Source organism: Leishmania major, chromosome 3 (genome assembly GCF_000002725.2).
Source record: "Leishmania major strain Friedlin complete genome, chromosome 3".
Taxonomy (NCBI): domain Eukaryota; phylum Euglenozoa; class Kinetoplastea; order Trypanosomatida; family Trypanosomatidae; genus Leishmania; species Leishmania major.
In genome coordinates this window covers 237,505-259,964 of record NC_004916.2, presented here as the reverse complement: position 1 = coordinate 259,964, position 22,460 = coordinate 237,505, and the positions used below count along the sequence as shown (strand labels likewise).

Below are 22,460 nucleotides of genomic sequence, written 5' to 3'. Positions count from 1 at the left end.
TGTTTCTAACGCCGTTGTGGATGGAGCGCCACACGCCCCCCCCCGAGAGGCGCCATCGTGGACTTGTCGTGGTCCGTGGCTGGTGGTGGCGGACACGCGTGGCCAGGGATTTGCGCCAGGGGGGGGGGAGGGGGCCCCGGTCCTCGTCGCGACTTGGCCAGCTCCTCATTAGTAAAACGTGCTTTCTAACGATATGTCGGTGCGTGTGTGACGCCCGAGTGATCCCGCCCTGAGTCGCGCTACGAATCACCCAAGCCCTGGAGCCAAGCCGCCGGTGGACGCGCGTCCATCGGCGGCACTCGTCCCCGCCGCCCCCGGCCACCTGCAACCTCCCGGAATCGTGCGGGCCGCGCGCGCCGGGAGGAAGGGAGAGAGCGAAAGCGAGAGAAGGACGGCGGCGGCGCACGCCCCACATTCCAACACCCACCCCACATTTCAACACCCGCCCCACATTCCAACACCCACCCCACATTTCAACACCCTCCCACCCACAGGGGCCGAGGCCCGACCCCGCAAAAACGACAGCGAGCGGCCTGGCCGCTGCCGTTTACCGAGAGGCCCAGGCGGGGCTTGGCGCAGCCAAGGGGGAAAAGCGCACTCCGTGGGGATCGAACCCACGACCACACGGTTAAGAGCCGTGCGCTCTACCGACTGAGCTAGGAATGCTTCGCAAGGTGGAAAGCATCGGGGTTGAGCTGTGGTTCGTCTTTACGGGCGCCGCGCCTCCTCTAAGGGGACGAGGAGCACACCCCTGCTCGACAGCGCAGAGACCACCACATGGCCCCTCGCCTCCTGGACAAAGCCGTAGGCAGAAGAGACGCGAAGAAGAGCGAGTGTAACGCTGCAGAAACCGAACGCGCGGCGGCGTAATGTCAACGAAGACCTTCACTTGATTGCCTGTGCAGGGTTCGCGGCGTCTCTAGCCGCCTCGACGCGCGCGGAAACCCCACCAGTCAACTGGGCGTGGGTGGTGGCCCCTCCCCCTCCCCTCCCGTAGTGTCGCGACCCTCTCGCATGCGTCACACCGCAGCGCAAACGGAAACGCACGCCTCCAATGGCTGGTCGCCGCGGGCCTCGGGGAACCCTCGCGACCCTCACGCGGAGACGAGGAGGGGGGGGGGGGCAACCGTTCGCGCATCATCTGTGATTCTTTCGCAGTGAGAGACAACACATACGACGGAAAGCGGCATAACCGCCGCACACCACGACACGCCGTTGGGCCATGGAAAAATACACGCAAGGAGAGAGGTTGCTCGACTCCTCTTTGCGCGAGACACTCCTGCACACGCTATGGGCGAATTCGTGCGTACCTGTCAGGCGCCCATTTGGACGCGCGGCATTCACACAGACACATACACGCACCCACCCACCCACCCCATGCAGCACTCCCCAGCGATGGCGAGTCGTCGATGCGACACGCTACCTGAAGCGCAGAACAAATTCTTTCGTCAGCGTGTCCACACCGTCTCGCTGCCATACAACACACCGGGAGCTCAAAGGCCGCGCGAGCCACCCGGCCCTGCTCCACAGCACCCCATCGCGTGGTGCCGAGCAGCCGTAGACGCGCGCGTTACCGCTCGTGCGCCGCCTCAGTCCTCTGGGCACCGCCTCTGCCTCGAACTCCACCCGCCCACCTCATAGCCGCTCCCCCATCACGTGGATGGCACAGACGTGCTCACTGCCGCAGGCCACTCCGACGCGGCGCCGCCCGGGACATCACCGCCGACATCCGTAGCGATGCAGCGTTCTGACCCCTCTATGTCGTAGACACTCCGCCTTGGCCACCAGCAGAAGTGGTTCGGCATTTGGCAAGGGGATAGGAGGGCGGGGCTGCCTGGCCTCCCTCCTCACAGAGAGTGGGGGCACTGGGCTCTGAGATGCCACGCACTGAGAGGTGTGTGCCGCCGTCATGAGGGAACGCGGAACGGATGCACTAAAAGAGAGCAAGGAGGTGCCAAGAGCAGAGGCATCTTCTACGTGGCGCGGCGACGCTAAGGGACACCGACAACGGAGATCGACAGGCCGAGACACTGGAGACAGCGGAAGAGCGCACACGCAGCACAAGGCGCCTGTGGCTCATCTACTCGCGTAATGCTGCTCGATGGTGGCGGCGAACCCGTCAAACGACCTGAAGTCCTTCGCCACACAGGAGACTTTGACACCATGCTTCGCTGCAAACCCGGCCGTGTATGGGCCAAAGCAAGCCACATCGATGTTCATCAGGCACTGGGGCGAGCGGCGCAGCAATACAGCGATCTCGCCAGCGCTGGTGAAGGCGACGCCGCGAACACTTCCATTCTTCAGCGCCGTAACGGCGGCAGAGACGGCTTCTTCGCTCACGGGACGCGTCATGTACGCGTCGACTCGCACCACCTTCATCCCCATTCCCTTGAGCTGGTCGACAAACCGCGGCACCACATCCGGTTCCGTGAAGCCCTCCACACACGGTGCCAGCACGGCGATCGTGCGACCCTCCGCGCGGCCACTCTCCGCCAGCTTTGCGGCGATGCCAGCAGGGCTCGGTTCATCTGGGCATATCGTCGTGCGGATGCGCAGCCGCTCGAAAACGTAGTCAGCGTCCTTGCCGATCGCAGCCAGAGCGCACTTGGCGAGAACCTTCACCACGGCCGTTGCCCGCCTGTCCTCGTTCACCGCGGGTGCGCTGCCGGCGCGCTCTGACACCGACTCGCCGCCACCGCCGTATCGGTGGTCCAAGGCGGCGCTCAGCGAATCAACGGCGCACCGGCTGCAAAAAGCAATGTAGTCGATGCCGTTGAGGTCCTGCTCCAGCAGTGCCCGCATGTCTGCCGTGTCCGGTGTCGCGATGGTCTCGATCACCGGAACTGCCATAGGGATTAGGGAGCGTGCCTCCAACGCCTGCGCGAAGCGCTTCGAGTACACCTCAGGCGCGGTTATCAAAATTTGGTGTGACGACATGGAAGAGTAAAAACGAGGGCGTACGAATAGGTGCGAAGAGGCCGTGAGTGCGCCTTCCCTATGCAGCTCATGTGCGGCAGGAGGTCTCGATCACCTGTCGTTGATGCAGCACCTCCGCGATGCCACGTGAGCAGGCGCCCGCTCAATAACGTGCCAAGTGTAATCGCAAAAAGAGAAGGTGAAGGAGAGAAGGTAGGAGAAAGAGACACGTGCATGGAGGGTCACCTATTCGTGTGAAGTGCAAGCTAGCCGCTTCCCAAAACGGTAACAGTGATCGAGTACAGCGGCACGCGATGGGCGCTACGTATGGTGTGCGTGCCGCGTTGACGCCTATGCTCGCGTCACTTCGAGCGAGGAATCCACGGTACGCTTCACACACCGCTCCGCGGGCACGCACCACTGCCGCTACTGTCCCGATGCTGCCTGATATAGAGCACAGCCCTTTCTTCTCTTTTATTGTGCGTCTGTTGAAGATAACTTCTTGTCTGAGAGTTGGCGGCAACGGAGCACGCGTCAGCACGGTTATCCTCATGATCTCTAGTGAAAAGCATCGATCAGAGGCAATAGCTGAGTACCCGCTCCTGTGTGTCTAGGCCACCGTGCGTGTGATGGGGTTTGTGCGCTGGACCTGCTGCACATTACCGCGTCAACAGTGTTCGTTGTGGTTTGCTCGCACCATACGCTCGTTCCTCCTATGCTTCGCACCCTCCTTTTCCAGCGGCGTTGAGCGTAGGTGAGACTTGAGTGTCATGCGATTCTGCGGAATCGCCTGTGCTGTCTACAGCAGTGCCTCGACTTACGCTGTTCGGCAGCAGTGTGCCTGAGAAGTTCATCCTATAGCCCCACTACCCTGGCTAGGCGCTGCCGTAGCCACCATCATATCGTGCTCACAACCGGCAAAATGAGTCGCTGAGTGTACAAGGAAGCTGCTTCCTATCGCGCTCCGCTTCAGCTGCTGGAGCGCTGCAACAAAGCAAGATAGAGCGCATGAAAAGCGCGCAGTCGTTGCTCATTGAAATGCATCACCGCATCCTGCACACATGCACACACACACACACTGGCCCCGTACTCAGCGAAAGAAACGAGGCTGCCTTGCACGTATCTGGCACCAAGGAAGGCAAGACCAGCGCTGAGTACCAAAGACCCAGAAGCCGCTAAAGGCCAGAACCGAGTGCAGGCAAGATCACCCCTCAAGATCTTCACCCCTGCTAAAACTTGCAGCTCCGAAACTGCGAGCATACACGCGTATAGACAACCGACTGCAATCTTTCAAAAAAAAAAAAGACTACACTGGCAGCGAGAGAGACTTGCACACGTCTGAACTTTTACCATAGCACACTGCTGTACTTCACAAGTGCGCGACGTCCCATGTTGGGGCAGGGAAGCATACCAAAACCCAGGAGAGAGCGAGCCTCTGAGAGCAACATGCCCCACCTCCTTTCTGAAGCTGATCTGTGTATCCTTTCCGGGACATCGATTGCGCCGAAACACAAGCCGCGCATTGTCATTGCCTCGCCCCACGACGCCTTCAGGTGAAAGTCATTGTGGTGACTGACAGCCTGCAAGCTCGTATCGGACGCACGGGTGACGATGGCACTGACAGTGTGCCAAATGATTCAGTGGGAGCTGGGCTGAAGCAACGGAGAAAGCAAGACGAGTGACCGGACGAAATGCCACTGCACCTGGTGTGTCTAGCTGTAGGTGGCAACAATACGTTGGCCATTTTGTAAGGAGCGATCATCTCGCAGGCGAAAGCAGCAGCGCCAGAATTAAGCCCCTCCGCAAAAGTGGCGCAAAACATTCACCTAGACATGAGCACACGCTCTTACCTGCTGGCGGTGATGCGGAGGTGGAACGACACCAGTACCTCGCTTAGGAGAACCAGAGAAGCCTTCGCTGCAGAATCAAAGGGCGTTGAAGCGGGTCACGGAACATGTCACTCGCACAACCGCACGCAAAACAACCAGGCATATTGTGGGTGCAGAGGGCGAGTCACAAGAGACGTACACTAGCGTATAAGAACAGAAAGCCACGCCAAAGACACGGTTTGCGTGATGACAACTTCATCTCCCGATCCAACACAATGCGTGATGACAAGCCGGTTATGCCGCAGCCACTCAGCACGCCGATACCGCGTGTGACGCACTTAACTGTAAGGATGCAAACGGCTCACGTTATTGTCAGCGCAAGGTCCCCCAGATCAGGCCGTTAACCTCAAAAAGTATAACGCTCCCATGGAGAAAAAAAACACTGTGGGCAGACGAGACGTCTTGAAGAGACAAGCGACATCAGTAAGCAGCGACCGGCACATAAAAGCAGGCAGTGCGTGCTCCCACACACTTCGAGCTTCTGTCACAAAGCTTTGAGTACAAGCTGGACACCACTCCCCGAGCAACCTTTCATACAAACACCGACCTCGGCTCGGTGAGTCCTGAGGGCGTTTCGATCCGACTCGACACTTTCAACCCTTCCCCTCTTCTTCGGCATGCCCCTTTTCCGTCAAGACTACTGCAAGAGCTCAAAAGACGCGAGGTGGATGCCGTAACAAGAAGCGAAACACCGTCACTTGGCCCACTCGAAAAAAGAGAGCCGCTGTGGCATGGGTCGTGTATGCTTTTCGCATACTTCCGCGAAGAGTCTATCGTTGTCGAGGTTCTACGATACCTTTGGCACAAGAACACTTTTCGAATATGAAGTAGAATAGCGAGGTTTTTGCAAGTACTTAGCTCGAGATCCGAAAAGAGAATGTAATTGGCTGTGTTAGAAACCCTGGGCAAAGCGAGCACCGCCAAGTACCGCTCAACAACGCAAGTGATGGATACACTGACGTGGTGCTCTGACACAGCGTGTTGCGACCGTCGTAAATCAGGAAAGCTCAGCTACATCACCTCCAAACGAAGAGCTTTGTGGAGAAACCTCCCACAAGGCTAAAATCTCCCGAGCAATCTGCCCATGCATCCCAAAGAGTGGCCTCCTACGGTAGAGCGACTCGAAAAAAAAAACGCTTGAAAGTTCACGCTAGCGCGACTTCGCAGTCTCAGTGATAGAAACAGGGCCTAATTGACAGCCAGAAATACAAGAGATTCTAAGCATAAGTAACTGTACCAGTGACTGAGAGTACAAGGATGATAACAATCGGGGGAAAAGCGACCGAAAACGGCACATAAACGACCGCAGTCACGTTTGCCACCCTTCACAGACCATCTCTCAGCGCGTGAGAATGCGAAAGTGAAAGCCGGGAAAGACAAACGCATGCAAGAATGCAAGTTGAGCAGTACGGCATGGATGCGATGGAAATCTCGTGAGTAGATCCAATCCCCTTCACAGGGATGCACTTCAGCAACCAAACGCTCTCCCTACCACCTTGTTCTCTGATAATCACCCACCACACCAAGCGCTTCAAGATGCACGAATAATCTTAAGAATCGCCCGCCCTTGCCGATCAATACATGCAGCCATTGTAAACACGAGGGAGAGTTGTATAAGGATTTCAGCTGCGGCAACCTTTGTGTCCGCAGCAGCTCCTTCGAAGTCCCACGGGAGATAACCTGCATCCATCTCTTGCTTATGAGTGCTTCTGACCCTAAACGCCTACTCGCGGCGCCCTGGACCAACTGCTGTTTCTACAGCCCCCTGTTACTTCGTCGTAACCTTTCGAATCATTCCATCTTCCCCACTTGGCTGCCAGCTCCCCTCCCACATGCCGTTTAGCCTGCGGACGAAACCACCGAAGACAGCAGCCACCACCATTTGCTATTGCAATGCTGAAATTGGAAAGTGGAGCGGAGGTTCCCTTCAAAGGCGCTGTCCTGTCAAACCCCTGTGCAAAGCCTACTGCTCTCGAGCATCGTCTCATTTGAAAGCATGCCAAAACACACCGCGACCCACACTGAGATTCAACACCCAACGGAGGGCGTCTTCCTGCCCGAGGCTGCGGCACGCACAACATCGTCCAAGCAACCTTTTCATCGCGTCTGTCCACCGCCATAGAGCACGAGCCTACTCCGGTCCCGCCGCACGCTCCATCGGGTGGTGCGAAGTAGCCGTGAACACGCGCGTTACAGTAAAAGAGTCCCCCCCCCCGAGCCATCTGGGCACGACCCCCGCCCCACACTCAAAACAAACACCGCCCCGCTGGTCACCTTTTAACCACTTCCCCGCCATGTTTTTCACCAGTCCTAGGGCATCCCCCTCGGAGTGGAACAGGCCCCAAGCACTGGCTGGGAGTGTGAAGGCTGAGTTTGGCACCCCCGAGTCACGCCGACACCCTGCCCCTCACACGAATGGCAAAACAGCCCCCACTGCCCCAGGCCACCCCAACGCAAAGCCGTCCAGGACCCGACTGCAGACACGAGTAACGATGAATCACTGTGGCTTTCCCATGTTGTAGGCACCTCCCCAGGCCACCGGCACAGAAGCGGATCGGCATTTGTGTAGGCATGGGCTTCTTTACTTCCCCGAAAAGAACGGGTGCACCGGGCCCTTGGAAACCACAAACCGAGGCCTTCCCACGCCATTTGGAGATCCAAGCCCCCAGCGCACCCGAACAAAACCAGCCCCGCCCCGCCACAAAGCCCACCACCACGCGCCCCAACATAACCAGGCACAGAAAAACACGCGAACAACCCCGCAAGGCCCCACCAACCCCACGCCGAAAGAAACGGCGACCTCCTTTTACGAAACCCAGCAAACCCCCACCCTTAAAAGTCACGCAAACGCCCACCGCCCCCCACCCCAAACACACACAGAACCCCACGACAGAGTCATCAAGGCGAACAAATATGCGCGTCATGCGAAAAGACTCCCGGCGGCATGACCTGCCCAACCGGCACGGACAAAGGGTTGGGTGAACAGGTTGGCGCGCGTGGCCCCAGGCGCCGCCAGCGCCAGAAGGAAAGCCCAGGAACGCCAAACATGTACCAAGGCCGCCCAAGCCGCACAGAAGCCGGAGGCCGAACCCCCAGACGGGATGCGAAAATCGCCCGCGACACCGGCACCGAGCAAAGCGAAACCAACAACACACAGCGCTTTGGGTTTTTAGCCACCAGACAACAGAATCACTCGGGCCTGAAAAGCCCCTCTTTTACGGCGCAAGGCGCCCGATTTCCACACAAGCATAACCTTACTCAGCTTGCGCCTAAAAACGCCGCGCGGCGGCGTAGCTTCTTTTCTTGTTTCCTGAAAGCGCGCTGTTTTCAGCAAAGGGTGGGCTCTGGCCTGGGGCGCTTTTGGCCGCTTGGGGAATACTTAAGGGTGGCCCCAGCGGCGCCCCCCCCCCTTCCCCAAAGCGGGAAAAGGGGGCGGGGCGCTGCGGCGCGGGCGTGGGGTGTTGGCTGACCCACAGCACACGCAGCCCCAGGGCCCAAAGCCCGCGCCACCAAAAAGGCACAGCAGGACAACGGACCATCCCCGAGGCCCCCAGCGCGCACCACCGGCACCACGACCCGAAAAGCCGGCCCGGCCGCAAACCGTTTCCCGACGCCGACCCCGGCTTTAGTAAGGACACAGGCGTCCTCTACATATGATTGCCTGGAAAAATCCTAAAGGTGTTCTTCTGGGGATGCGGAAATTTGGGGCCTTGCAGCGGCCCACGCGACCGCAAAAAGAACCCTTTATTTTCCCCGGCGGCTCTTCACGATACCAAGTTTATGAAATCCAAGGGATTAATTGCGCTGCTTTGCGTCTGGCTGTTGCATGGATAATGGATTTGAAACACCCGCGAGGAAGCAGGGGCTTCAAAAGCACGCACGCAAGGCGACCCAAAACGTTTCGACCCCAGACGCCAGGCACAAAGCAGCAAGACCGCCAGAACAAAGCCTTCGCACAGGAAAGGGGCCCCGACAAGAGCCAAATGGGATAAAAGAGCAGTTTTCGCATCCCATGTTTGAAAAAAGTCACTTGGAAGTCGGTTGTCATCAAAAGGCGTTCTGGCGCTCAAAAAAAAACGCCCCCTGCGGTGGTGCGCCAGGTGCTCTTCGCAAACCCGCTTAGAGCATAACCTGGGACACGGCCTTGCAAAAAAAAAAAAACTGCGCTCGCCCCCGCACCGCACCACAACCGCCAAAGCAACCCCTGGCGCAAAGAATTCGTGATCACGTGTGCTTTACCCCACGCCAACATTTGCAAGTCAGGTGATCTTTCCACAGACAACCAGACCGCTAATTCTGAGCAAAAGGGCTCCGAAGCCCCAAACTGCCCCCAAGCTCGCAAAAACGCTGGTCGACACCAGGGGCAAAGAGCCCACCAGTGCGCAGCAAAGACGAGAATGTAATAGCCAGGGTCGTGTTTGCTTTGCGGCAAATTTTCTATCGACAGGGATTTCAAAGGCCTCTGTTTTCACCCAGCCGGTCACGCCAGGCCCCCAAGCCAAAGCCCCAGAATCAGTTACTAGAAAAACTTTTACGCAAGCGAAAAAGGCATGCCCTTTTCCGCCAACAAAAATGATTGAAAGAAGTCCCCCCATATCATAATTTGTCCCGTCGCCAACCCCTTTGTAGCACCGCTTGGGTTATACAGACCGGCGCTTTTCTCCCGATCACTTCTTCGTTTCATGAAGGGGGTGGGGGAGCGTTTGGCCCGCATTTGGGCCTGGTCCTTTCGTTTTTATCTTTGGTCGTGGCGGCTGACGCCCCCTTGCGCCGTTCAATCCCCACCGTCAGCAACACTGTTGCGAACTGTGGGGCCTTGCGACGGAGGGGTGGCATCGCAGAAGTCTTTCGAAAAGCCGAAACGCGCAGCCTTTCCGCTGTGAACAAAACAGCCCGACAACCAGCCATTACAAGCCGGGCGCCTTTGCGTCAACCGTCCGTGTTTTGTAAGAAGCCCGGCCTGTCGCCGCCCTTTTCCTTTTTTGCATGAGGGGGGGGGCCTGAAAGGTCAGCCAAAAAGCAAGGGCGCGCTTTTTTTTTGGGGGGGGCCATATAAGCCCTGCCGCCGCGAGGTCCCTCGCGCGCCCGCCAGAGCCCGGTTTGTTAGTGCCAGCGGTGTGCTGTTCTCGGCGCCTGGTGCTTGCGTAAAAAAAAAAATTAGCGTGGGCTGTGAAAAAAAGTTTTGGCCTGTGGGTTTCGCTGCCCCCGCTGCTTCTTAACTGCCGATGGGCGGGGTAGTTCTTTGCGGGCGCCCCTTTTCCTTTTTACCTGGCTCGGCATATGGGGTAAGCTGGGCTTCGTCGTACCGGAAATGAAATGTATTGGGGATGCGATTCTTTAGGTGTGACAATAAGAGCTGAGCAAATCTGCGGAAATCGCCGTTCGTGGTTTTTTGGCTTCAGGGCCGTCCGTGTATTTCCTATTTTTGGTGGGAAAACGTTTTTTTCCCCGGGGCCAAAGCGCCCCAGCCAAAGGTTTCGCCCTCAACTAACCGTCAAAAACGCCACCCCCGCAGCCCCCCGGTCCCCCCCCCCGCCCGCGGCCGCGCCCCCCTCGGCCCCTTCCTACCGAAAGGGCGCCACCAGCGGCGTGGGTTTTCCGGCGCCGCCACCTACCCCAGCCGCCAGACCCAAAGGCGGCCCCCGCCGGCGGCAACAGAAACCCCAACCGGCCCCCTTTCAACAACACGTTTTGAACAACCGCGCCGGCCGCCGTGGGCCCCCCGGCCGCAACGCCCCCAGGAACCTCAGGCGGAAGGCCTTATCGTTTCCCACCCCTCGTGGGCATTTCTGCCCGCCACCGCTTCGCCAGCCACTGGCCCCGGGGGTGTGCTCTCCTACGCCTTTGGGGTTCCGATGCTCCGGGCTCCCTTTTGGCTTTGCGGAAAGGGCGGGCGCCAGCTGCGGCGGGCTGCTGGCGGCGTGTTCTGGCATGCCTTGGCCCACGCCGCGCCGCCCGGATCAACCCAAGCCGCGGATGCCCGCGCGGCCCGCGCCCCTACCAAAAGGTTGACGCCCCGAAAGGTTGCCAGGGGGTGAAGCCTTTCCACATCCCCAGATTACCGCTTTGGCTGTGCCGGCGGCTGTTTCCGCATCCGCTGCCGGGCAAGGGGCCGCGGCGGGCCCGGCTTGCCTTTCCTGCCCTGGGCCCCCTGCGGCCGCTGGGGCGCTGCTGGGGGCCTCGTAAAAGGCCTCCCTTTGGGGGGACGAGGGAGGCGCCGGCCGGTCTGGCTTTACCAACGAAGCGCCCCCCCCCCCTCACAACGTTTATCGCGCGCATCACCCGGAGGCGGAAATCTTCCAAAAGCCACACCGTTGGCGAAACCACTGCCGCGAAGAGTTCCCTGAGCAATCGTATCCTCAGGGTCTCAAGGAAAAAAATGCAGCCATGGGATCGTAGGCGCCAGTGCCGCAAAAGCCGCCCTCGCGGCCCCCCCTTTCCCGGTTCCTGCGTGGGCCGCTTTGCCTTCGGGCCAGCCCCGCCCCCCTTTCCGATGAAAAGCCAAACCCGCCCCCCAGCCCCCGCGAACCGCCCATGGCACCCCTCGCTCGATTGTTTCTAGCTTGCTGGCTCCTTCGGCCTTTTGCCCCGGCTGGGGAGATCCGGGGCGGTTGCCGGTGGAAAGGGCGCGTGGGCTGCCGGGGTGGGGTGGGGGGTCTGCGGCCGCAAGGGGCCGCGATTTCGACCGGGGCGGGGTCCCCAGATGGCGTTGTCGTGCGGCAAAACGCGAAGAAGAGCTTACCCATGAAGCTCCGAAAGGTCCACATGTGCTGCCTCTTTGTTGTGGCGGTTGGGGTGGTCACCCCTAGGAAATACATATGTCCTTTTTTGCCTTGCAAAAAAACTCTTGGCGCGTGGGGCTCGTTTGCCGCGTTTTGTGCGTCCTTTGGTGCTGCCCGACCTTGTGGCTGCGCAAATCTTTTCCCATTTGCGTGTTTTGGGGAAGGGTGTGGGTTGCGGGGGCACGGCCTCCGCGCCTTGCCGGTGTCTTCTCTCTGCCACTTTCGCTTTTTTGCCGACCAAAACGCAGGTGTGCGATCTAGAAAGGCACCCTAAACATCTTTTGGGCCTTGTTCCAGGGGGGTGTCTTTCCCCCTTTTTTTCACACATTGCGGCCGCGGGGAGGGGGGGGGGTTGCTCGCCGCGCCCGTCTCTTCGCCAGTAGTGTTTGGGTACAGTTTTTTCTTTTGCGCACCTGGTCGGGGCCCCGGGTTTTTTTTTTTGGTATCGTTGGCGATGTTGGCGCGGCTTTGGGAAGCTGGTTGGCAGCTGGCGGCTGCCAAAGGTCAGTTCAGCTTAGCAAAAAAAAACAAAAGACCGGCTTGTAGCGGAAGGTTTTGTTTGTTTGTGTGGTGTGCGGTGTCTTCGTTTTTGCGGGTGTGTTGTGGTCTGGCACGCCATCTGGGCGTGTTTGCGGGATTTTTGATGTTTTTTTTTTGTGTTCGTCGTTGGCGCTGGTGTGTTCTGGGCGGGCCGTTGTTATGGCACCGTTAAAGTCCGCGGGAAATAAGCCGGGCGGTGCCGGCTTGCCCTTTCTGTGGCTTTTTGTTTTCCGGGCGTGTATCGCCACGGGGCGGGGCGGCGTGTGCTGAAAAGGGGCTGTCGCGGTTCTTTTTTCAGCCGCGCCCTGGGTGGGGCGGGTGGTGGGAACACTACTCTGTTTCGCGGGCGGGGGGGGGCCTCCTCGTCGGCTTGGGCGGTGGCTTTGCGGGGCCGCGGTGGGCGTTTGCGCCTCTGGGGAGGGGGGGGGCGGCCGCTCTTGTAACGGGGGCTGTCCCCGAAACGAAAAGCGCCCGCCCTCGCCCGGCTTTTCGTCCCCCTGCCGGGCCGGGGCGCCTTTGGCGGCCCTGGCGCCGCTGGGGCAGTTGGGAAAGGGGGTGGGTGGGGCGGTCCTGGGCCGCCTGCGTTTTCGCCACCCGCGCGCTCGGCGGGGCGCCAGCGCGGCCCGGGCGAGGGGGTGCGCGTAGCGGGTTTAGGAGGAGGAGGGGGTGGGCGAGTTGGGCGGAAATGGCTGCCAGTGTCGCCCTTTTCTTGCGCGCCGCCAGTGCGGGGCTCTTCGGGGCGTGTCGGCATCTGTGCTTCGCCGGCTCTTTGGCGTGTGCGGTGGGTGGGCGGGCGGGCCCCCCCCCCCCCAAGGCGGCCCGGGTCGATGGCGTTGTTTGGCTGACTGGTGGGCGCGCTTTTCACTGGTGAGCTGTTTTTGATGTTGGGCGTTTCGGTGATTAGTGGAGGTCACGCGTGTGCGCGTGTGCGTGTGTGTGTCGCGGGCCGCTGGGGGACCGGGGGTGGGTGGGGGCTCTTTTCACGCACGTTCGCTGAGGAGGCTCATGATAAGTTGCGTGGCGAGGTCGAAGTTAACAGAACCCTCGATGCAGTGCAGGGCTGGCGCGGTGCCGTTGGCGAGGGATCGGGGCTGCGCCGTGTCCCACTCATCTGCAAGAGCGTCTGCAAGGCGTGCGGGCGCGTCCTGCGGTGCGTCGTACACCGTGCGCAGGAGATGATGCCCGTGAAACATGTAGTCTTGTGCCCGCTTCAGGAGCTCTTCCACGCCGCCGTCGTGCAGCGGGATCTCGCGAACTGCGTTGCGCACCGGCGTCGGCGACGCGCTGGCGAGCTCCTCCACGTTCCAGTCGAGCAGTACTACGCCTGCCAGGGTGTTTACAACGACGGGGGCCCACTGCGTGCTGATGTCAGGCGAGGATGCCCTGTAGATGTCTTCGAGTCGCACGCGGTACGTCTTGCTCATGTCCCACAGCACACCGTCGGTGTTGCGCAGGCAAGCGCGTAGGCCGGCTTCGCACTGGAGAAAGGACGGGAGCTCCACGGCGGCTGCCAAGCCAGGGTTCGGCCGCAGGGTGCCCAACACGGCGCCAAGACCCACGGTGATGTGGTGCGGCAGTGAGCACGCGAAGATGGTCGGTGATGTGAGCCGCGTGCTGGCAGGGTCTAGCATGCGTCGAACAGGCATGCCAGCTGCGAGGAAGAAGTGTTCCGCCGCCGTCAGCCGCACACCGCCGTCGCCGCTCGCGCTGCTGGACGCCTGCATCGCAGCCGCCGAAAGGCAGTGCAGCGCCAGCGTAGTCTTCCCGCTGCGTCGGGGACCGACTACAAGGACAGAGCGGGCTGTGCCGGGGTGCGAGAGCACGGCGCCGTTCAGCCACACGGCGCGGTAGTTTGACAGAAGCCCCGCCCCGAGCGCTAGCTCTGCGATGCGGAGGTGATGCGCGGCCGCATCGTGCGGCCGCTGCGACTGCTGTGTCCCATCCAAGGTGGCGCCTGATGACGCCGGCATGGACGGCACCACTGCTGCCGCCTCGCCGAAAAGGCACCACCGATCCAGCAACGCACTGGCCGCGTAGAACGGTGATAATTCAACGGGCGGCAGCTGACGACCGAGTGCCATTGCCGTACGCCGGGTGTCGAGAAGCGAGCCGGTCGTCACGCCGATGTGTGCAGTGAGGCGCTGCGCGACGAAGCCGTCCAGCAATGGCTGCTGGATCCACTTCACTGGTGAAGGGTACGCCGCACCGGGTGGCGGCGCCGGGACAGCCCCTACCGCTGCTGCGTGGTGGTAGGCGTACGTCTCGCCCCGCAGGACACCTTCCGTGTGCTGTGTTGCCTCTATCGCGATGTAATCGGGGTAGCCCAGCGGCGGTGCTGGCGGGCCAACGTGGGCACTGACGCGCGTGCTGGCCAGTACATGCGTCGCGGTCGTTGCTGGCGGCGTTGGGCCGGCCGTCCTGTGTGCACTAGCATCGCAGCCAAGAAGAAAAGGGTCGTACTCGCGCTGCCACCACTGCAGCACCGCGCTGCTGTTCGTCGTCAGCTGCATGTCCACAGACGCCGGCGCTGACGGACATGACGACGGCTGGTGCGCCACACGACGCACGGGGAGTCGCAACGTCGCGTGCAACGGCGTGGGCATCTGACGGTCGCACAGTGCATTGTAGTGGAGTTTCTGCCACTGTTGGAAGGACCGTGCAGCGAGACGCTTGTGCCCCTTCCCGCGCATCGGAGCTGAAGGGAGGGGATCGGCTTAACCGCACTCTGCGTGTATGCACGTGTGTCAGAGAAGAGAGAAGACAGTGAGGAGCGAGTAGCAGCAGCGCGTGACCACCGCGGAGAGAGCAGGCTTGCCTGAAGATACGTACCACGGCCAGCGTGTGCCGCTGAGGTTGATGGTGACATCGACGAGACACGCTAAACACGCACGCACGCACGCCATTTTTCGCCGCCTGCTAGGGCAGAGCGAACAGGTCTTGGAGGAGGGAGACACAGTCTGTAGATGCGCGCCCACATGCCCCCCCCCCCCCCAACACACACACACACACACAGTCACCGGACACACGTTTCTTACCTAACGATACCCACACTCTCGAACACCAGCAGGGGGTTTCAACACCTCTCCTGCCCGCCGTCGACGCACACACATCCTTCCACTGTATCCCTTGGTTCATATATATATATAGAGAGAGAGAGAACTCTGAACACACCGGCACACACATACTCGTGTGCACGCCGATAACCACTTTCGCCCTCACCACTCACGCACCCGTACAGGTCTGCGCGCCATCTCACCCCTGCATCGTGACGAGATGTGGCGCCTCGTGCGACGACGGACGCACGCGCAGCTCCTTCATCTTGAGCTCGTACTCCGCTTGCACCTTCTCGGCATCCGTCATCTCTTCCCACATGACGTAGATGAGAGCTGCGACACACAGGAAGAAGATGGCGAACATGTTGTAGTACCACGGCGAGTCGCCGTCCACCTGCACGTTCCAGCTCGGCACAATGACGAGCATGAGCGCTGTGACGGGCGAGGAGAGCTGGGTAACGATGGAGCACAGGGCAGCGCTATAGTGGTTCAGGTAGGCGCACCCGACGTACGTGAAGACGAAGCCGAGCGTGTACAGGAAGCAGTAGAGGAAGTTGTCGCGGATTGTAAAGACACAGCGGATGCCCTCGGCGAAGTTGTCCAAAGTCGCGCTGACGGTTTCGCTGTTGCCCCACCACGGCAGCGCGTCCGCCGGGAGCAGGCACAACGTGAAGCACAGCTGTATCACCGTCTCACCCGCCAGCATGACGAGCTTGACGACGGTGTCCTCGCCTTGGTTGTAGCGCACCGTGAACATGGTCCGCGTCGGCAGCGGCGGTGCACCAGTCGCGGTCGGACGCAAGTATTCACCGTCCTCAACACCACTCAGGTCATGCACCGCACCATGCTCATTCACGCGACTCGTAGCGGGCTCGTCTGGCGATGCTGCAGGGGTGATGGCAACACCACCACTAGCAGTGCCATCAGAGCTGTCGCTTGCCACCGGCTCATGCGCCTCCGTGCTGTCCCCCACAGCATCATCGTCGTTAGCATCTACGGAGCTGGGCTTCACCGAGTTTGCTAGCTTCGTCTTGGCGTGCCTTGCAGGTCTCGCGTTGCGCAGCTCTTCCTTGTCGTCTTCCTCGTCCTCGAGTCCACTCATCAACGTGCGGTCGTTATAGCGCGCGATCGATGATGCCACCTTTGCACAGTCGGCGTCCAGAGGCGAGGCGGGGCCAGCGACCACGTCGGCGCCACCCCGGAAAAATGTGTCGGAGGTGTCGGGCGTGACCTCGTTGCTGCCCCTCTCCGCGGCGGAGACCGGTTCGGCGGCCTCCTCCGCGGTCGCCAGCCGCATGCGTAGCCACAGGACAAAGTTCGGGTCGTGGGTGTAGACGATCATGTACAGGGACTGCCACACGTTCATGAGCACGCGAAATGGCATGGAGAGGAAGAAGATGAGGATCCACCACTTGCCCTCGCCCATGTTGTGGTCCTTGATGAGGCCGTAGAGCGAGGCGGCGAGGATGCCGCATATGGTGAGCACAAAGACGGAGACGATGTAGACGTTGGCGTAGCGGCGCGTGTCGTGCAGGATCCACTTGCAGAGGAACACGGCGTAGAGGGGGCAGAGGTTTGAAAAGAGCGCCTGCAGCACCTCGGAGGTGTACGACGCGGCGTACGTGGCCAACCAGCTGTTGAAGGCGTCGCAGAAACCGACACCGATGAGGATCACCCAGCCGTGCGCGTGCCTGGCGAAGCGCAGCGACGGCCGCCGAATCGCGGTGTAGGCGCCGAGGAGGAGCACGAAGAGAACGGCGAAAAAGATGCCCGGCACGGCGAAGGCGGTGTAGTTGCCAGGCGTCCCATCGGAGGGGAAGGAGATGAGCCAGAAGTTCAGCATCACAATCTGCATGAAGTTCCCGACCATCACGAGGGCGACGAGGAGGATAATCCACAGAATCTGCGTGAGCGACATCTTGCACAGCCGCTCGCGGAAGGCGCGCAGGGAGGGCATGACGACAGAGGCGGTGCGGCTGGGCAGCGAGCGCATAAGAGTGACGACGTTGGCGCCCGCATCGTGTGCGGGCGCCGTCATCCGAGTCGCTGCCGCCGTCTCCTCCGCGCCAGGTGTATGGCACGGCTCCAGGCAAACCGACGTGATCCTTAGGGGGGATGCAAAACTGGACCCCCTGATGAGCAGGTGGCGGAGCGGCAAAGACGCCAGGGCGTCGGAGAACCTGCGAAGGCCGCTGCCGAAGATCGGTGGCCTCGTCGCTGTTGTTTCGGCAGCGGCTGCGAGGACAACGGTGGCGTTGCTAAGGTCGTCTTCTTCCGGGAGAGGACCATGACGCACGTCTCCGGACGCTGCGGCGGCTGCCGCCGCCGCCGTGGCGCCGGTGGTGAGGGATGACTCCCGCGGCAGCTGCTCCTCTTCCCGCGATAGCGCGCCAGCGGGGCGCTGGGTGTTGCTCGCGTCATTAGCTGTGCCCTTCACACCCAGCCCGAGCACTTCCATGTGCTTTCTGTGGATGGGGGACATGCTGAAAGGGAAGGGCGGGGCGCACACGCACGCATAGGCGTCCGCAACTGAGAGGAACCCCACGCACAGAGGTGCAGGTCGCAGAGCTCAACAGAAAGAGAGAGAGGGAGAGGTAAGCAGAGAGCGTGCAGGGCCGCACAAATGAAAGAAGACGAGGGGGCTCTGTGCGGAGGTTACGACGCGGATGCGGGGGGGGGAGGCAGGGGAGGGGAGGGAGGGGAGGGAGGGAGAGGCATCGTTTTCTTTCGTAGGGTGGGGACAGCGGTGCGCACAGGCGCGTGATGCCCGGGGGGGGGGGGAGGAGGGGAGCAGCTCTGGAAGTTGGGCGATTTGTGCGTGGCTTTTGGTTGGGTGGTTCGACCCACAACGCGGGTCGTGAGAGACCACGCCCAGCCAGACCCGAGCACGACGCGTGACATCGTGTCTGTGTGTGTGTGCAGCGAGGCAGCGCCGCTACACCGACCACTCGTCGGGTGTGTACTGCCCCATTCGCTCTTGATGGGGTGCGAGAGGTGTGGACAGTGCGCCCTATATATATGTTTATGCGTGTGTGTGTGTGTGTGCGAGTACTCGCGGACAGGGGTACTTCGGCGTGTGAGGTGTAGGCGAGAGGGGTGGGGTCCACAAGCGATTCACTCAGGTAGGATAGGCGTGCCTCGCGGCTGTCAAGGGCACAGAGGCAGAAAGAGAGAGAGAGAGAGAGTTGAGGGCGAGCACACGGCAGCTCATTTTTGGTTTCGATGATAGTTGCGTCGTCACCACTGTCAGAAGCAATCAACGCTCAGGCACACACACCCACACCCACACCCACACCCACACCCACACCCACACCCACACCCACACCCACACCCACACACACACCACTAATATCCGCATCCTTCCCATCTTCTCAGCATTGGCCTATTCTTCCACCACCACCACCACCACCGCCACCGCCACCGACAAGTCCCATTAGCGACGATGACACCGGCGCCGGCGCCCCATAACTGGTGAGAGCGGAAGAGCGGGGGCACACACACACACACACGCGCAGGTCCACCTCTGGCGCCCTCTACACAAGCCAATGCACTACCCACACGCATGTCGCCACAACGCTTGTCAGCCGTCAGAGGAGAGAGGAGGGGTGGGCGGGTGGGCGGGTGGGTGGTGGTGGTGGTGGTGGGGCGATGCCTCCGGTTCTATCAGTAGCGGTGCGGTTGTCCGCTGGCCGAGGCATCCGACGCGTCTTGGTCGACCACGACAGCGTAACCGGACTGTCGACGACGGCAGTAGCGCCGCGATCGCGCATGGCGATGCTGTTGCTGCTGCGGCTGCGACACGCCGGACTGCGATGTGGCGAGACTGCTGCCATTGACACCGCTGTCGACTTCGTGGTACCGCTGGCCCTCTGCCAACGACGGCGCGTGTCGGGGCGACTGCTCCTGCATCATTGCCCACTTCAGCTGCATCTCACCGACTGCCTTCTCCTCCACCGTCATTTCATCCCAGTAGACGTACAGGACAGTGCCGCAGGACAGCAGGAAGATCGCGAAGACGCTCACGTACCACGGTGAGGCGTCGTCGGTCATGTTCAGGGTGGGAAAAGCAATGAGGACGAGGGCTGTGATGGGGCCGGAGAGCTGGCTGACCATGGAGCAGAGGGTCACACTGTAGCGGTTGAGGTAGGCCGAGGCGATGTACACGAGTACGAAGCCCGTGCTATACAAGATGCAGTAACGCATGTTGCGGGGGCAGTGTAGCACACAGTCAATGCCTTCGTCGAGGTTCTGCACGACTTCGCGGATCGAGTGACTGCCACCGAACCACGGCAGGGCGTCCATCGGCATCAACACAACGGCAAGGATAGCTTGAATAGCTGTGTCGGAGGTCAGCATGACGAGCTTGACGCTCGCATCCTCGCCGTGCAGGAGGTGCTCGCTGTGCGGGATGTGCTGCTGGTGCACCCACCCATGCGGCAAGGACCTAGACACGGAGACGACCGAGGGCTGCAGCGGCACCCGCTCCACCGCTTCTCCCGCCGCCGGGGAGGGGCAATGATGCGCGTCGCCGTGACTGTCTCTGGCGCTGTCCAGCAGCGGGGTGCTCTGCCCCGGAGCACCCGCAGCCACATCATTGCTGCTTTCTCCGCATTCCGCCTCATCTGCGTGCTCGGCAAGGTAGGCCATCAGCTGATCGTTGCTTGTGTACCGAATCATGTACATGGTCTGCCACACGTTCATCAGCACCGTTGGCGGAACGGAAAGAAAGAAGATGAAGCACCACAGTCGGCGGTCCAGCGCCACGGGAGATAGTGATGACGATGACCCGTCCGAAAAGACGGCGACCAGGAGCTCCTTCACCCCGGCGTGACCACTTCCGCTTCTGTCCTCCGTGTGGTGATGGTGCGTCACGACTTGGTTGAACAGCGAGGCAAGCGCTACACCGGTCGCGATCAGAACGAAGCTTACCACGACGTACGGGTTGGCGTAGTCGCGCGGGTCCTTCAGCAACCACTTGGTGAAGATGGCAGAGTAGATGGGGACGAGGGAGACGAACAGCGCCTGCAGCACTTCCGGCGTGTTGGCGGCGGCGTAGATGGCCAAGGCACTGTTCAACGCGTCCATGGCCCCAATACCGAACAGCAGCCGCCATCCAGCCCACTCGCGAGTGAAGCGCAGGTTCGGTCGCCGCCACAGTGCGTAGGTGATGAGGAGCACAACGAAGAAGGCAGGGAACAGGACGGCAGAGATGACGAAGGTGGTGTAGCTGCTCGCGAGGGCTTCGGCATGCCTCCCGCTGCTGCTGTCGGTGCCGCTGCCGCTGCTCGCGGAAGACGAGGACGCCGGCGCGATCTGCGGATTCAGCTTCGTAGGAAACTGGTGGATCCAGAAGTTGAGGAAGATCACCTGAAACGCGTTGCCCACCAGCAGCATGACCACGAGCAGCACCACCCACAGAAACTGCAGGAGTGATGTGCTCCCCACACGCCGCATCACGAGCTCCACAAACGTCGGCGGCGGCCCCGTTGGCGACTGCGCGCTTCTCGGCAGAAAGACTGGCGCAGGACCGTTGCCGCCCACGTTGCCGCCAGCGGCGGGGCTGGCGGGCCGTCTGCCCTCAGCCGGTCCAGCGCCAACGTTGGCGCCCCCTTCCGGCGCCAGCGGCTCCTGCGACGTGTCTCTGGCGAGCGGTGCCGGCTCGCTCTGCCCGACCCCGCCAACCATGTGTGCGTTGCCATCCAAAAGGGTGAAGCTGTGCGGATCGTACGCCGAGAACTCGACCGCGTAGCTGGACATGACTTGCCCTTGCCTTTGCTGCGGGTGCTGCGCGTGGTGCTCGAGCTGACCCGGTTGGACTTCGGCGCGGGTGCTTGGCGTTCTGTAGCCTACCGTCTGCGTCGTCATCAAGTCGAAGGTATTGGCCACTGTGTGCACCGCCACCACAGCGCTCAAGGAGCTGCGTGAGCCGTCGTCGCTGATGTCCGAGGCGGTGCCGTACGACTTCACCGTGCATGACGGCAGCGAAGTCGGTTGCTGAAGCAGGGAGCCACCGACGTCCGTGCGCCGCGTCTCCGCTACCACCGCCACCTCGTACGCATCCGTGTGAGAAGCGTGCGACGCGGAGGAGGCGGACGAAGCCGAAGGTGACACCGCGAGAGAGGAGCTGGAGTGGCGACGACGTTCCCAGTACTGCTTCGGCTGCGGTGATGGATCTTGATGGAGTTGACGGGCGAGAGTGTCAATTGGCGTAGAAGGTTGCTGGCAGGGGGATGGGGAGGAGACGGCGGCAGGATGGGGCAGCGGCGCGGCGAAGCCCTGACACGTGTTCGTCATCGCGGTCGTCGTCTTCGGCAACGATGCGTCCATCACGGCCATCGTGGCCATCACGAGAAAGGAAAAGGAAAAGAAAAAACGTGTGGAAAGTAGGGCGTGCAAGCAAAAATGGTAGAGTTATGCGTTATGTGCTCTAACCCACCGTCCAAAGTGTGAACACCGATAGCGGGAGGGGGCGGGGGCGAGGGCGAGGGCGAGGGCGAGGGCGAGGGCACGCAGTGATGCGCGCGGTGCCTCCCCTCACACGCACACACACACACACACACGCTCAATCGATATATATTCCGTTTACGTCACGTTGATAGACGTTGTCGTCTCGCTCTCCGTCGTCTGTGCGTGCGTGCACCTGTTAATGCCACGCACACGGAGACAGGCCGGCAGATGGATGGATGGAGGAAGAGGCGTGTGTGTATGTGGGGGAGAGAAAGAGAGAGAGAGAGAGAGATCAGCCAGCAGCGCAGCGCAGTAACAACAAAACACAACGAGTACGCACACGCAGCCAGCGTCCGACCGGCAAACACACAAGCGAAAATAAAATGGATGAGGAGAGGAGAAAGGTGTGGGGCAGCCACTCGGTGTTTCTCTCTTCATGCGGGGGTCTCTGAAGGTGCGGCTACAACATCCGCGCAGGCGTGTGCGAACCCTTTCGCCGCCTGATCAATGACCTCCCGCTACCTCAGCGTTGCTTAAGCGTGTGCCGTGGTGAGGACGGAATGCAGGTGAGTCGCGGCGTTCGGGTGCAAGACAGGGTGATGTGTGTGTGTGTGTCGGGGGGGGGGTTCAGTGGCGAGGGTGGGACCTACACACACAGAGCACACACATAGGATGCAGAGGCACGTGTAGCAGCGGAGGGGAAGGAAGCAGAAAAGAGGCGAGGGGGTGGTGGTGGTGGTAGTGGTGGTGGGCTTCACTGGTCAAAGAGTGGGCGATGTAGAGACCAGCGTGCAAGAACGTGTGCGGGGGGTGGGCGTGGGAGAGGCGGCCGA

At 61.0% G+C, this 22,460-nt stretch overlaps 4 protein-coding genes and 1 non-coding gene across 5 annotated transcripts; all 5 read right to left on the bottom strand.

The window, feature by feature from the left end:
- Positions 1-593: 593 nt before the first annotated feature.
- LMJF_03_TRNALYS_01 lies at positions 594-666 on the bottom strand. The gene has a single exon. It is a non-coding gene; the product is annotated as a tRNA-Lys (tRNA).
- Positions 667-2,076: 1,410 nt separating this feature from the next.
- Positions 2,077-2,937, bottom strand: LMJF_03_0680 (hypothetical protein; the record flags this gene model as incomplete). The annotated part of the gene is made up of 1 exon (XM_003721696.1): positions 2,077-2,937. The coding sequence occupies one exon, from the start codon at positions 2,935-2,937 to the stop codon at positions 2,077-2,079; it is 861 nt and encodes a 286-aa protein (XP_003721744.1).
- Positions 2,938-13,107: 10,170 nt separating this feature from the next.
- On the bottom strand, positions 13,108-14,817 carry LMJF_03_0670 (conserved hypothetical protein; the record flags this gene model as incomplete). The annotated part of the gene is made up of 1 exon (XM_003721695.1): positions 13,108-14,817. One exon carries the CDS (start codon positions 14,815-14,817, stop codon positions 13,108-13,110), a length of 1,710 nt encoding a protein of 569 aa, XP_003721743.1.
- Positions 14,818-15,379: 562 nt separating this feature from the next.
- On the bottom strand, positions 15,380-17,662 carry LMJF_03_0660 (conserved hypothetical protein; the record flags this gene model as incomplete). The annotated part of the gene is made up of 1 exon (XM_003721694.1): positions 15,380-17,662. One exon carries the CDS (start codon positions 17,660-17,662, stop codon positions 15,380-15,382), a length of 2,283 nt encoding a protein of 760 aa, XP_003721742.1.
- A 1,181-nt stretch (positions 17,663-18,843) lies between these two features.
- LMJF_03_0650 (hypothetical protein) lies at positions 18,844-21,525 on the bottom strand (the record flags this gene model as incomplete). Its single annotated transcript, XM_003721693.1, has 1 exon — positions 18,844-21,525. The coding sequence occupies one exon, from the start codon at positions 21,523-21,525 to the stop codon at positions 18,844-18,846; it is 2,682 nt and encodes an 893-aa protein (XP_003721741.1).
- Positions 21,526-22,460: the final 935 nt, after the last annotated feature.